This window comes from Wasmannia auropunctata, unplaced genomic scaffold, assembly GCF_000956235.1.
Source record: "Wasmannia auropunctata unplaced genomic scaffold, wasmannia.A_1.0 LD336032.1, whole genome shotgun sequence".
Lineage (NCBI taxonomy): Eukaryota > Metazoa > Arthropoda > Insecta > Hymenoptera > Formicidae > Wasmannia > Wasmannia auropunctata.
This window is the reverse complement of record NW_012026858.1, coordinates 525684-539533: the sequence shown is the minus strand read 5'-3', so window position 1 is coordinate 539533 and position 13850 is coordinate 525684. Positions and strand designations below refer to the sequence as shown.

General features: G+C 33.5%; 1 protein-coding gene across 2 annotated transcripts; it reads left to right on the top strand.

Moving 5' to 3' along the window:
- Nucleotides 1-2776: 2776 nt before the first annotated feature.
- LOC105452424 (protein FAM188B2) lies at nt 2777-11909 on the top strand. 2 transcript variants are annotated; one of them, XM_011693496.1, is made up of 11 exons: nt 2777-2834; nt 3883-4440; nt 7875-7960; nt 8093-8310; nt 8728-8923; nt 9404-9469; nt 9703-9773; nt 9887-10037; nt 10303-10502; nt 10903-11052; nt 11427-11909. In XM_011693496.1, exons 2-11 carry the CDS (start codon nt 4323-4325, stop codon nt 11470-11472), a joined length of 1302 nt encoding a protein of 433 aa, XP_011691798.1. In that variant the 5' UTR covers nt 2777-2834; nt 3883-4322; the 3' UTR covers nt 11473-11909. The 2 variants fall into 2 exon arrangements, with proteins under 2 accessions (XP_011691798.1, XP_011691799.1); XM_011693497.1 differs by lacking the exons at nt 2777-2834; nt 3883-4440 and adding an exon at nt 7535-7801.
- Nucleotides 11910-13850: the final 1941 nt, after the last annotated feature.

The following is a 13850-nucleotide window of genomic DNA, read 5'->3' as shown; positions in this document are numbered from 1 at the left end:
ATTTATGCTTCAACGTTCATAAAATATAAAATTTTTCTTCTATCTCGGCTTCGAATAAAATTATAAATTATAAACAACTATATAAAATTTATACACATAAATTACATTTAATACAATATTTTTAACTTCTAAGAAATATTTTGAGAATTACGTTAAAACATTTTACAATTTATTTAAGAAAGTTTTATCTGTACGGGATACGTAAATTCTTAATATAATAATTTATTAAATAAAATAATATTACCTTTTCTCCCCCCCACTCTCTCTCTCTCTCTCTCTCTCTCTCTCTCTCTCTCTCTCTCTCTCTCTCTCGTATACGTAATTAAAATGAATAATCAAATTTGGTATGTGTTCTATTAATACATAAAGAGCTTGATTACAGATTTAAAAAAAATTTGAGAAGAAACTTATAATAAATTTTCATAGTACGGTAAACGAATGATACGGTAAATACGATTGCAATGGCAAATTCAACATCTTTTTGTCTGATTGAAACATCTCGAACAGTATAAAGTACGAAAACTTTTATGTCAAATTTATAGATAGGAAATAAATTAATACAAAATTTTTCTCTGAGATATTATATCAGTTTGATAAAATATTTACGTCTCTAAATTAATTTTATTCTGCTTTTAAAAACAAGCTCTAGCTGTATGCGATTTATATTTTCCCTTGAAATTTTCCCCAAAGAAAATAACAGAATTCATGCGAAAATCCTAAAATTCATGAAGAATCTGTTGAAGTTAAGATTAGAATTTTCAGAAAATCCTATCGATTTGATCACAATTAAAGTCATAATTATGTAGAGTTTCTAATGCTGTTTTACTCTCTGTAAGATTTTAAGTAACAATTGCACTTCGAACCTCACGAACTTCAGAAACATTACACAATATGAGAAAAAGCCATACGTTCTCTTTCGTATGATGAAAGTTTTCCATTTTCCGAGACGCACGTCAACGATCGATCATCCACGCGAGATATATGATCTTCGCCTCGCCTGGCGTAACCCATGCAGAGTTGATCGATCATTAAGCTCGCCTCTCGTTCGTTCCGGTGCACTCGCACGTGTGCATGCATTGCACGGCTCCTGGTACTACGCCACACGGTTTTACCTGTCCAATTTCATATTCGCACCGGCGTCAGGTATAGATACCGGCACACATATGCAGACAGCTGCATCAACACCTCGACGCGGTGCATTCTCGTGTATAAGGCACACGCGGGGTGCACGTCTATTTCAGAACGAACGCGAACTTGAACTTATACTCGTTCGGGCGCGGACTCGCGAAGGATGATCAGGAAATTGGCAATTAGGGACGAGCAAGAAATTCGATTCGTTTCGACCACGGGAACGGCGGGGAAATCAATTTTAAGGATTTCTTCCTTGTTATCCCCTGTGCATTATGATTTGGCCGACCGAATCGTTTAATTGAATCTTATCCGATCGAGCGAAAGGTCGGAGATGATAATCTGGCCGAAATCTTTTATCTTTTAATATATTTCATATTATATAAGAAATTCTAGAAGATTGTGCGTGATTTGATATTCCTAGAATGATTTTAATTAAAAAATGTTACGTGAATGCTGTATAAATTTAGCTTGAGTTTTTAAAACTTATCAAAATTCAAAATTATTATTGTGTAATTTTATACATAAATCAACAGTTTATTGTTGACTACATTTGTACGTCTCTAAAACAATAAGGTGCTATTCTTAATATTATTCCCTTATGTTACAAATGTTTCAGATTTTGTAAAATTCTTAAACAATTCTAATTAAATTTTGATAGATACTTTATCTGATTATCCTATAACAAAAACAATTTATCATATTTTCTTAATATTTCTATTTAACGTCTCTATTTCAAAACGATGTACAAGAGAATCTAATTACAACTCATAACGGAAACTTTAACGCGGAGAAGGATTAAATACGCGCATTATGCGTTAGTCGTATATGGAGCGGAAGAATCGTATAAGGAAATACGCACACAATTCTGGTCAGTTATACAAATACTTCTTCTCCTCCATGGTGAAGGTAACTGTTGCTTAAATGATCGAACGGCTTTCTTCTGCGCGTAATGAAAAATTACAAGAAGTTCGAAATATTTTACTAATTGAATCTTGCTAATAAACAAGAAACACGAATACCAAAGCTCTACCGCTGTCGTGAGTCTTATTAAACTTTCCATAATATTTTTCTTATTAACTTTTAATATTTTTGTGCTTTTTAATGTAACATAAATTACATTTTAATTAATTCATCCCAAAATGTTGCAATTTATTTTATAGATATTTACTACAATAAAAGCTTTTTTGTCAAGTTAACGAACAATAAGATGTAACAATTGTAAACTATAAATATCATTTTGTTTTACAACAATGTAATTATAACGGAATGATTATTTATGGAATAGCGCTATAATGATCAAGTAATCATACTTTTTCCATCCTAGTCCGGAAAAAATGCAAGTGCTTTAATTTTCTTTTTCACATCGCGATTTGATTAAAATCATTTCTGAGGGCAACTTCATTTCCGATTGTCTAAAGCCGGCACGAGAATAGCACGAAACGCATGCAAAGATGCGCAGCTCGCGATAGATCTATAAGATAAGACGATTCGTACTCCGCACATCTGTGCCGAGTACAATAGCTTAGATATAGAGCAGATGTATGCTAGGTGCTACGCAGGTATAAAAGCATGATCCGGGCACGTCGAAGCTGTCAGTACGCGTGTAACAATTAGACGAACAATTTCCTTTGACCGCGATCCATCTATTTAAAAGCCGTCTTATTACACTCTATTATAATTAATTAAATATTTTTCATATATTGGTACGTACAGTAATTATATTAGTTTTTATATTATACATTTATAAATATTTGAAATTTAAATTCCCTTAACTGAATCGATTAATTTCTTTAAAGAACTTCGCAGCTATTCTGCAAACAGTTCAATAATTGCTGGATAAAAAATTGTAAACTATTTGAAAGAAATAATTTGAAATGTATAATATAATCGAAAATTATAGGTTTCGTGAGAAGAATGTCAGATACGGAAGACTCGATCGAAAATTTCAAAAGAACAGCTTGTAGAAATAGATCACTTTTGAAATGTAAGTTAATGGTGATTAACAAGCATGATACGTAAAATGGGCCGATGCAACAATTTAATCGACAAAATTGTTGTGTTTTCTTTTTGAACCACCCTGTGCAGGGTGCTCGCGCGGCGTGCTAAGCTGAGTCAGCTCGGGGGTGTTAGTTAGGGTTATTATTTCTCGCCGCACGTCTGACGGCAGTCTGTCAGTTATCGCAAGTCGATGAAAGTACAAACAGCATCGTTACCCGTTACAGACATTCGCGGTACTCGATGTGATCAGATTAAATATTGGAAATATAAGCAAATGTATCAAACGTATGAACAAGTGTCTAATGTAATGAATGAACGCAATTTTAATTTGTTACAATAAGTATAAACTAAAGTTGCAAGCCAAAGAACGTGTTCATAAAATACACGTACAAAATAACATGTATTATAAACTTATTTTAATATAACATATTTTAATATAACGCGTTTAAAAAATAAAAATACAATAAATAATAATTAAATTATTTTATTGTGGCGCAGGACAATATTTTTTAAATAATCACACGAATTAATCGCGAAGTAATGCAAAGATACTGATTTCCAAATAAAATAAAACAAAGTAATTAATGACTGTTATATAATATAACAAATTTGTATAAAATGGCTTTGAGATTTAGCTGTTTTACTAACATATGCATTAAAATCACCACTCTCTTAAAAATTACCGAATGTATATAGAACCTCGCGAATTTTAACTTTTAAGCGCGAGCGTTAAAGCCTAGCATTGATTATCAGAGAACCACCGGGAGAAACTAGGCAAGGCACGTTATTTTTCCTGCATTCCGTCTTCGGCGGGCAAAATGAGAAAACGTGAGATCACCGCGGCGAGTGAATCGACGCGTTTTTGCGGAAGTCACGCCGGTTAAGGAACGGCCGTTGAATGGAAACGGATGGAATTTTATGGGCCGTCGAGCTACGTCAGGCTGTGGATCATAAATCTGACGTATGAAGCGGAAGAAGGTATATACCTTCCAGAGTAAAGAAACGTGTCGATGAACAAGCTCAACATGTGTGATTGTTGACATAAAAAAAATAACTGAGATGGTGTCCACTGGCGATCTATTATGTACGAACGGTTATTGATGATTTAAAATTGGTGCTTTAGAGACTATGAGTCATGATGTGTGTCTGAATTTAAATCTTGAATAAGAATACAAAGAGGGTAAGCTCCAACAATGGCTGAATCCGACCTAGCGGAAGAGAAGGAAGCCACTGTGGCAACATCCGCCTGCGATAAGCGACATTGCAAGGAGATGCGCAAGGAGAAGCCACCCCCATATCTTCGCGACAGAGGTATGAAATCTCTCAAAAATACAGTTTTTTATTTGCATGCTATGATTGCCTTAATTTTATAATATGCAGTTCGCGATTATATTCTAAATTTGCATATTTAATCACATAATGTTTAATTATACTTTATTTAGTGAATTTAGTAAAAAAAAATGTAAGAAATTGAGTTTCTTTCCTAGCTTTTCCCTCAGAAAAACGATATATTATGTTGGGAAAACTAAGTTATAATTATTTTAAAGATATTAAATTCCAATTATATTAGTAATTTAAATTATAAAAGTTAGGTTGCAACGCTTCCACTACTTTTTAGTATCTAATCTAATGTATATTGCATTCAATTCTAAGTGTACGCAGAGAGATTTAAATTTTAATGCAATCTTCTTCCAATCGTAAGTTAATGTTGCGCTGAATTAAATTATTAATCAACTTCAGTAACTTTCTCTTATTGCGATAACCTTCATTTGTGCAAACCAATTACGAACTTAAATTTAACGAAGTATGAAAGGAGAGCGCGCTTGCGTTATGGACGAGGTACCCATGCAATTTTTCGTAAATTAAGTGTTCTCTCGACTATGAGTAATACACGTTATCAAAAAATTAGTAAGTAACATATATACTATACATTAATATTAAATATAAATCTTATCACGCTTTGCAATAACTTTATGAGAAAATTTGTCAGTAAAAGACGATAAGAATTCTGCCAATCTCAGAAGAACATTTATTATTATAAAAAATAGTACAGTGAATGAATAAAGATTTTCATTAATAATATAATTAACACTATTTTGTATTCATTTCACCCTAAAAGCTCACAAATGTAACATGCATCTTTATTGTAACTTTGGCTCTACCTTTAAGGCAAGCTCATTTGCCTTGTTAAGAAAATAGAGCACAGGGGTAAGGATGCAACCAAGTATAATTCTATGGAACGTACAAGCGTGTACACTGCAGGAACGTAAACGGTCGAATAGATCGATAGGTATGCCTCCTCGAGAGGCGCCTCGCAAATGTAAATTAGGGGCGCGATATATCGGGGTGTGCAATCGCCGAATGCAGATGGCCGTTCCGGCGCGAATTCGTAATCCGATATCTTGATTGCACGCGAACACGCGATCGCTTTCGAGCTACGAGGTAGTCGAAAGGCCGCGCCGAATGATATATATGTCTTCGCCATCTGAAAATGGCCGATTATGGCAGCTTCTGTTGTCATCCTCACGATTCTTCTCTCGATTATATTCGGTCGGGCTCCGCTTTTACGACATCTATAAAAGAAGAGGGAATCGAGAAATTTTATTGCATCACGCATGTTTGCACGAAAAGAATTTTTATTTCACAATAATATGATAATATTTTTTTATATAAAAATAATTTGCAATGACATAAATCTTACAATTAGTTCAAACTTAAAAACGTACTTACTAATAGATTAAATAGTAGGAATATGCAAGAGAGTTAAAAATAAATAGAAGAAAAAATAGCAATACAAAGCTAAATAAGAATTTTAATTATTAAAATGTAATTTTCTGACAAAGTATAAAAATGTAGAGTAGAATAAAATAATTATCCTTTTGATGTAATTTATCTTTCTGCACACATGTAAAATTTGTCAAATATAAAATTTTTTGAATTATTTTTATTTTAGAGATTTTTAGAATGAAAATTTGTAAAAATGCATGTCTTAATAAATTCTAATTTTCTCTTCTTTTTATCAATTGCATATACTTTTTCAATTACATACATGAATACCAAAATAACAATTACGCTTTTATATAACTGCTTCAAGCTTTACCTTGCAGTATTAAATATAGTGTATGTAGTTAATTTGATTGAAAACCTCGCACGTTTGGCATTCCCACATATTCCTTTATTAGTTTTCTGTCAGATCCGTCAAGGTCCCGCCATAACAATCGATCAGCTTATCCAAACTGTTCCGAGAAAACAAGAACCTTGCCCCCCAAATTTACCCTATCTTACCCCTGTGTGCTTTCCGCGATTATATCCAACATACACGCGAGAAGTCTAAAGACCCGAGCGTACCCGTCGCGTATGTGTATAAACAGCAAACTTCACCGTCTCCCAAAGCACTCGTTAACGGAAACACGGGAAACACAGGAACTTGGATAACTTCGGTTACATCTATAACACTGTTACGTACATACATGCAACGACGTAACTAATGTTTTAATTATCTCTCATTCTCCCAATAGTAAAACTTTAAATGATCCTTCAACCTTTGCCAATCTTGATTTCATCCTTTATCTTTACACAAACTTTGTAATACCTAACTTCAATATTATAACATGCGACAACGCATGCTCGAAGAAGAATAAATAATAGTATAAAAATGTAGCAAATTTGATTCACTGCAATCAGTGCTAAAAGAATAAAAATTCTATAATTCTTAATTTTTCATCGTTTTACTTTTCCTCCTTTTTTTCTTTTTTATTTCTCTTTTTATATGTTATTTTGCTTATCTTGTCACATCTTTCTTTCTTTTTTTCTTCTATTCAGCTCTCTTTCCTTTTATCTTTTCCGTCTATATTCTATGTTCTTCTACTTTTCTCTTCTACTACCTCTTTTCTTTTTGTTCCTTCTTTTTTCTTGATGATAGCTCTTCAGATGATTCAGTTACGCCGCACTCACCTGCGCTCAAATCCCAGCTCAAAGTGCGGCATGGCGAGCACATTAGTAGCAATAGTAGGGCATGTCTATCGTTTTCAACTGGCGTGTCTCTTTTCGGACGTTTGAATTGACACCTTCCGTGCACGATCGGTCTGAACGCCCCGACGCGACGTATTTCGCGAGATGCCTGCACGCACAAGCGCCGCATATCACAGTTCCTATATAAAGGAACGTGCGGATTCCGGCACGATTTCAATTGATATCTGATATTCAACCGGCGTAGTATTATCGGATGACAACTAGCTGCGGAATTACTCGAGAAACCCGTCGACGAAACCGTTTCTTGCACTTCAATACACGTGCCGTGCAAAAAGCAAAAAAATGGTGTCATTAAATAATAAATTAAAGATTACGATAAACAAAATTATAAAATTATTAATTGCGTAAAGAAAGATATTTGTGCTTTACATTAATTATTTGAAAACAGTAAAAAATCTAATTGTAAAAAATAACATATAAAACATTTCGATAAAGCATCAAACTGAATTAATGTTTGTGCAATATAATGTACATTGGATTTTTTTTTAGTCGATGTAATATAGTATCGTAAAATAATTACAACTGATACTTTCGATACCGTTAATTATCATAGCATTTAAGAATATTTCGAAGATGTTGCTGTCGACTCGGACAGCCCGATACGCTGCTCTTATGGCCGAACCCGACGAACTCTATCCAGGTGTAAATAGGCGTTTAAGTTTTAAGCTCTGCTTTATTTCACGAGGACTAATATCTTTTGGATTGTATTTCAGAAAGGATACTCTATCCACGTAATACGAGAGCCCTACCAAAAACACCCGTAATCGGTGGACAACCCATCGAACAAGAAACATGCATGGTAATTTTGAAGTACATAATTTTTATTATAAATATAATAAAGATACAAACTTGCATATAAAAGTTTGTAGAAATTTGCTTTTAATTTATAAAAATTAATCGTTGTATGACTGATGATTCTCTCCTATTGTAGGCTTTGAGAACGTTGATCTTTGGTTCCTGCGCGACGCCGCCGAAAATCGAATGGGCAAGGACCGGACTTACTTTACGACCATATGGACAAAGTTTAGCATTTGGATTGAGAACGCCCAGAAACACAACACGAGGCCTCGTCACCGCAGTGCAAGCTGTCATGCTGAAACACTTTTTGTTCAAATGCGACAAGCAAGATCTACGTGCAAGTCCCGAAGTGTAAGTGCGTTAAACAGCACATATATCATTTTATTGCCGCCTATGCAGATGAAAATTTTATCGAGAATATGACAATAAATAACAAGTATTTACATAAAAAATTAAGTAATTACTAATGATGATTACAAAATATATTTACTATTATAAAAATGTTAATAATTTATCTGAACATACAACGATTATCACAATATTATTATATCTTTCTAATAAAATGTTTTATTGTCTTCTGTAATTTTATATTAAACATGATAAGTAATTTTTTAATACATTTATAAATTTAGCCGAATTACAAGGAAAAGTTTTGATATCTTTAAATATTACATTAATAATAAAATAATAATTACAATATTATTAAATAAGTGTAATTATTGTACGAAATCGTAACTTGATTGTAAAGAAAATTTCTTCCGATTGCAGCCTGCTGAAACCTTCGTACGAGCGACAGATCGAAGTGTTGATTTCTGCAATATCAGAGATTATTTGGCGTTGTGCAGGTGGTTTCTCCGTGTCCACATGTTCAAATGTCGTGCCAAAGGCCGTAGTAGCCCTGCCGCAAGATACACCGTATCTTCAACACAGTGTGCAGTATTTTCAAGATGGATTAACAGAAACGGTAACTTTTTATTTTTTATAATCTTTTGCATAAATAAATCAAATAGATATTTTTAAAGATTGCTTCAGTTTTAATATATTTCTTAGTTATTCAGTTATAAATAATATACTATACTAATATTAATGTAATATATTTGTATTAAACAAATAACTGTTAAAAATTTAAACCTTTATTGAAAAGATAAATCTGTAGCTTTAATTAACATTCTCGTTCAGTAAAACAATTTAGTTATGCACTGGTGCATCCACTCTATTTCTATCACGTTAACGAGTAGCGCAGTGAAATCTAAGCTTTCTCATTTAATTAATTTACGACGAAACAGAATATGTCTCAAATTATAACGTTGGTATTTAGCCAAGTGTGTTAGAGAATAGTCTCAAGATTGCGCGATATTTCTTTGTCCGTACAGTTGACAATCCATTTTCTACAACGTTATCAGATTCAAGTGCACCTCTTGTGAGAGATTGCTTTGCATTTCAGCTGCACCTCTTCGAGTTCAATTCCTTGGAGGATCTCGAGATATTTGTCAAGAGGTACTTGTACTTGGTGAGCATTTACGTAAAGAAACTAAAATACTTAAAGGAAATTGAGTGTCAGACAAACATTATCGGACATTATAAGTGAAAGAGTCGCATATATAATGTGTATAATAATTTCTATATCAAACTCATACATCAGTTTTATCATCGTTATAAAATTAATTTCTTTTCCACAACATCAATAAAAGTATCTTATTTAGAATAAATATTTCGTCATAATCTTTATTTTTGTACCTTTAGTTTCACGACGAAGGCGGACCTGGCGCGAAGTTACTTTTATACAGTGCAGTGCTTTCGAGAGGCCTCTCAAAGTAAGAAACCTTCTTCTGCATTTTCTCTCAATTTCATTTCAATAAATTAAAGATTGACCATCAAATACATGTTATTTTTATTGTTGATGTACATATTTAAATACATATTTCAGAATTCGAAATGATTTAGAAGATCCAAAGGCATCGATCCTCGCTGGATGTTCGGAAGAAGGCCCGATCAGTATTGTTGTCTTTGTTTTAACTGGTCGTGCTTCACCACATCTTCACAATGGAGTGATTCACATTGGTGATGAAAATACATATGTAAGTCTGTATAATAATTCCTTTGGCATTTACAAATTTATGTATTTGTAATTATACATTTATTATAATATACTACAATTTCCATGAATTACATTGAAATTGATATGAAATTTCTGTATTTACGTATCACAGATGGTTTGCACAAAAAGAATTATTAATATATATCAAAAAATGGATCGTTTCAATATAATTTAAGTATAGTCTCTAATTTAAAAAAGACGATTGTTTATTCAATGTTAATTTAATGTAATTAATGCGAAATAAGGCTGTACCGCATTGGGGTGTCCTCATGAGAAGCGAAGTGGGGTTCTTAGTGTACGAAGGTGACAGCAATATAAGCAAACAGCCGGGTTCTCGATTGAAGACACCCAGTCTACCGATATGGATGACTCTTTGCCTCGGTCATCACGGCGTGCTCTTCAATACTAATCGAGAGTTGCTGAGGAATTATCATGCAGAACGACGGTATACATAATCTAATTTTAATTTACTTGGTTTTTATTAATTTTATTTGTCATTTTTCTTATTTTAATTTATCAATATCTTATTAATTCAATCATCATCACGATAATAATTATATTTTATTTCTATATAGCATGATAATTGTTATATGATAATAATTAGTATGAATATATGATATATTATATGATAGCCTCTGTCTAAAATAAAGATAATAACATATGCAATTTATATAAAACATAAATAAGAAAAAAGTTGTTACATTGATTACATGTATAAAAAAATATGTGTAATCGTAGTTCAGAATTGCTCCTAATTTCTAAACACAAGCACATAAATTATAGCATCTGACTTTTTCTTAGACAATCACAAAGAAATAGCACCTATTCTGTATATATATCAAAAGGTTCGAGGTTCAATATTTCACCTGCGGTGGCAGTTACGCTACGTTGACGGTGGATACCAGGGCAAACGAAGCTTCCGGGAGCTCAGATGCTGCAACAATGGAAACCACGGATATTGCCGCGACACCGTTAGAGAAACTTATTCGATCCAAGTTAGTATTATTTAATAAATAATTTATTTGTAAAATATAAATTTTACTTAAGTAAATTTTACTTTCCTCAATTTTACGAGAATTTTATATTTGTCTATACATATATATAAAAACATATATCTTGCACTATAATAAATGATTTTGGACGATTTAAATACCTACAGGTATTTCGTGCTTTATATACATCACAATTTAAAAAATTTATTTACTTTCTCCCATTAACTTTAGAAGCTTTTCAGTGCGAGGAAAAGATCTAAGATTACTATTGTTTTCTCGATTACGAAATAATCATGCGATAGCTACGAGACCACTCGAGCGTTACTCGTAAACAGAATTCAAGATATCACTTCTTATTGTTCCACGCTGCACCAAAGGTGGCAGGATGCTCTCATACAATGGAACGGAACGCCGGTGATGTGAGGGATACGAAAGGATGACGAACAGATCCACTCTTCCGTTAAGCTGTGTATCCGTAATTCCGCGTGATGCTAATCGATCAGCGCTTATCGAACGCTATACTCACGCTTATCCCAGTAAAGGCTTTTAATTATCGTTCATAATTTAAGTCCGTAGAAATACGTATGTAGAAATTATATGTCTCGCAATGTCAAGCATTCCATTTTAAATGTATGACAAAATTTTATCGGCGCTTTCCTAGACAGTAGACATTTGTACAATGGCCAAAAAGCTTTGTTATTTTGTGAAATATTTCAATTGTCAATAAATGGCTGTGTTAATGGATTATTAATATCTCTTGTATAAGCTATGTATTGTAAGAAAAAAAAGGATACCTTCTGTAATTATTACGTTTAATATTATACTTGTCTACAATAAATACTTTGCTTCTTTTAGGAAAACACAACGTCTTTATTTGGAAAAAAATTAAACTTTATATTTTATCAAAAAGTACTTATATAAAATATCATGAATGAATACAAAATTAAAACAATTAAAATTCATTACTAAATCGTCCTTAGAAAGAGCGAATACTCAGTACCGTTCAGTTAATAATGAGCAAACTCTTACCGAAGCTGCCACGCGATCGCGTGGGAAACGATATGTCTTCTTTGACTCATGTGCATACAATATCGCGATACGCTCGTGTCGGTTGGAAGGATTCTTTAAAAGCTGATTTTAATTTATTCAGATCAGTAACATTAACAGTTTCGCTCCGAATATTTCTTTCAGAATATTTTTCAAGATTCTCGACACAGTAAGTATATTACACTTTATCAATATAATAATAAAAAATATTAACACGAATAGAACCAATAACATACAAAAATAATCTAATAAAAACGGCAAAAACAACGCGTTATTTTAAACAGATAGTAATAAAGTCACTAACAGTGAAGATATTTTTAACAATCAAATAGCATATAACTAGGTAACTGTTCCATAAAAATCGAACAAAAAGTGATTGTAAATCCCTATTTGTGTTATAATGGCCAGGCATTTGAGAACGTTTATATAATAATGGAGCACTTTCGAAAATACTCGATAAATTGCATGTCTCGATTGTGTCCGCCAGTGAACGCACCGTTAGCGAGCCATTCTGCGTAAATCACGGACAATAGCAGAAACTGGTTCAAAGTGGAAAGGACTTAAGACTGGCCGATGTTTATTAACTGCAAGAACCGTGCATAATAAAAGTCATCTTTCCCATGGGGGGGCACGGGGACGGACGAGGAGGTACGCCCGCAATTTCACAGACCGATGATCCGCGGGGGACGTCGGTCGTCGCGATGCCATAAGCGAGTCGCGGCGTCCGCAATGCGAGTCTCGTTCCACTTGCCCTCTACTACCACTTCTCACGACATTAAATCGCGCGAGCCGCCAAGGGGAACGAGACGCTACGCGTATTGCCGAAAAAAATTGCGCGCTTACGCAATTGTTATAGTCATTTCTCGATTATGTGATTCGTCACTCGTTATTACAGTTCGCTGTACTTTTATAATCTCATACAATCTCATGATTAAAGTTGAGAAGATAAGAAGAGATATTAATATGAAAGATATTATAATGTTGCGCCAGGTCAGGGATCTTCCTGATTTTTTGAATTATTATCCATAAATTATATCCGCTAACTTCTATTAGACGTAGCTGCTATTAGTTCATATTTTTCAAAATAAGTTAATAAAAATTATTATCATGCTATGAAACGATTATATCTTTTATCTTCTTATCAAACATCAAAAATTCTCTCTCCAATACATATATATAAGCTATTTATTACTTGTAATTATTATAATTATTTATTTTTATTTATTACATAGGGGAGTATAGCGTAATTTGGTCAACTTAACGAAAGAAAATTAACAAAAATTAACACGTCTATTCAACTCTATGTCTCATCAAAAGTGAAGCTAATACAATGACAATTTAATGACATCACAAAACGACAACTGTCTAGTGCGAACCGCAGCGCTCAACAAATGTTATTGACCAAATTACGCTATTTTACCCTACTTTTAATTATTATAATTATTATAATTAATTATTATTTCGCGTCGTTTTATTCTTATTCACGTAGTTGTAACTCTTACAGCCTTCTATCGGTTTGTTTCTTAAGTTTCGAGGGGACTCGAAGACCGGAAATCTTCGGGCTCCCGTCTTCGGTAAGGTCGACGCAAGTCCCCGAAGGGCCTCGAAGATAGGGGTCAGTTATGTGCACACTCATTCGAGCGCACGCATATGCGTCGCGTCCGTTTCCCCCCGTCGTATATGAAAGCAAACACCTGTTCGCGCGGTGCGGTTCAGGTACACGTTTCTGTTGGTCGTCGCGGTCCCCCCCCCCC

Coding starts and splice junctions, on each gene's coding strand:
- LOC105452424 (XM_011693496.1), top strand. CDS start 4,323: ATGGCTGAATCCGACCTAGCGGAAGAGAAGGAAGCCACTGTGGCAACA. Junction 9,470..9,702: donor TCAAGAGGTACTTGTACTTG/GTGAGCATTTAC, acceptor TTGTACCTTTAG/TTTCACGACGAAGGCGGACC. Junction 11,053..11,426: donor GAGAAACTTATTCGATCCAA/GTTAGTATTATT, acceptor GCTGCACCAAAG/GTGGCAGGATGCTCTCATAC.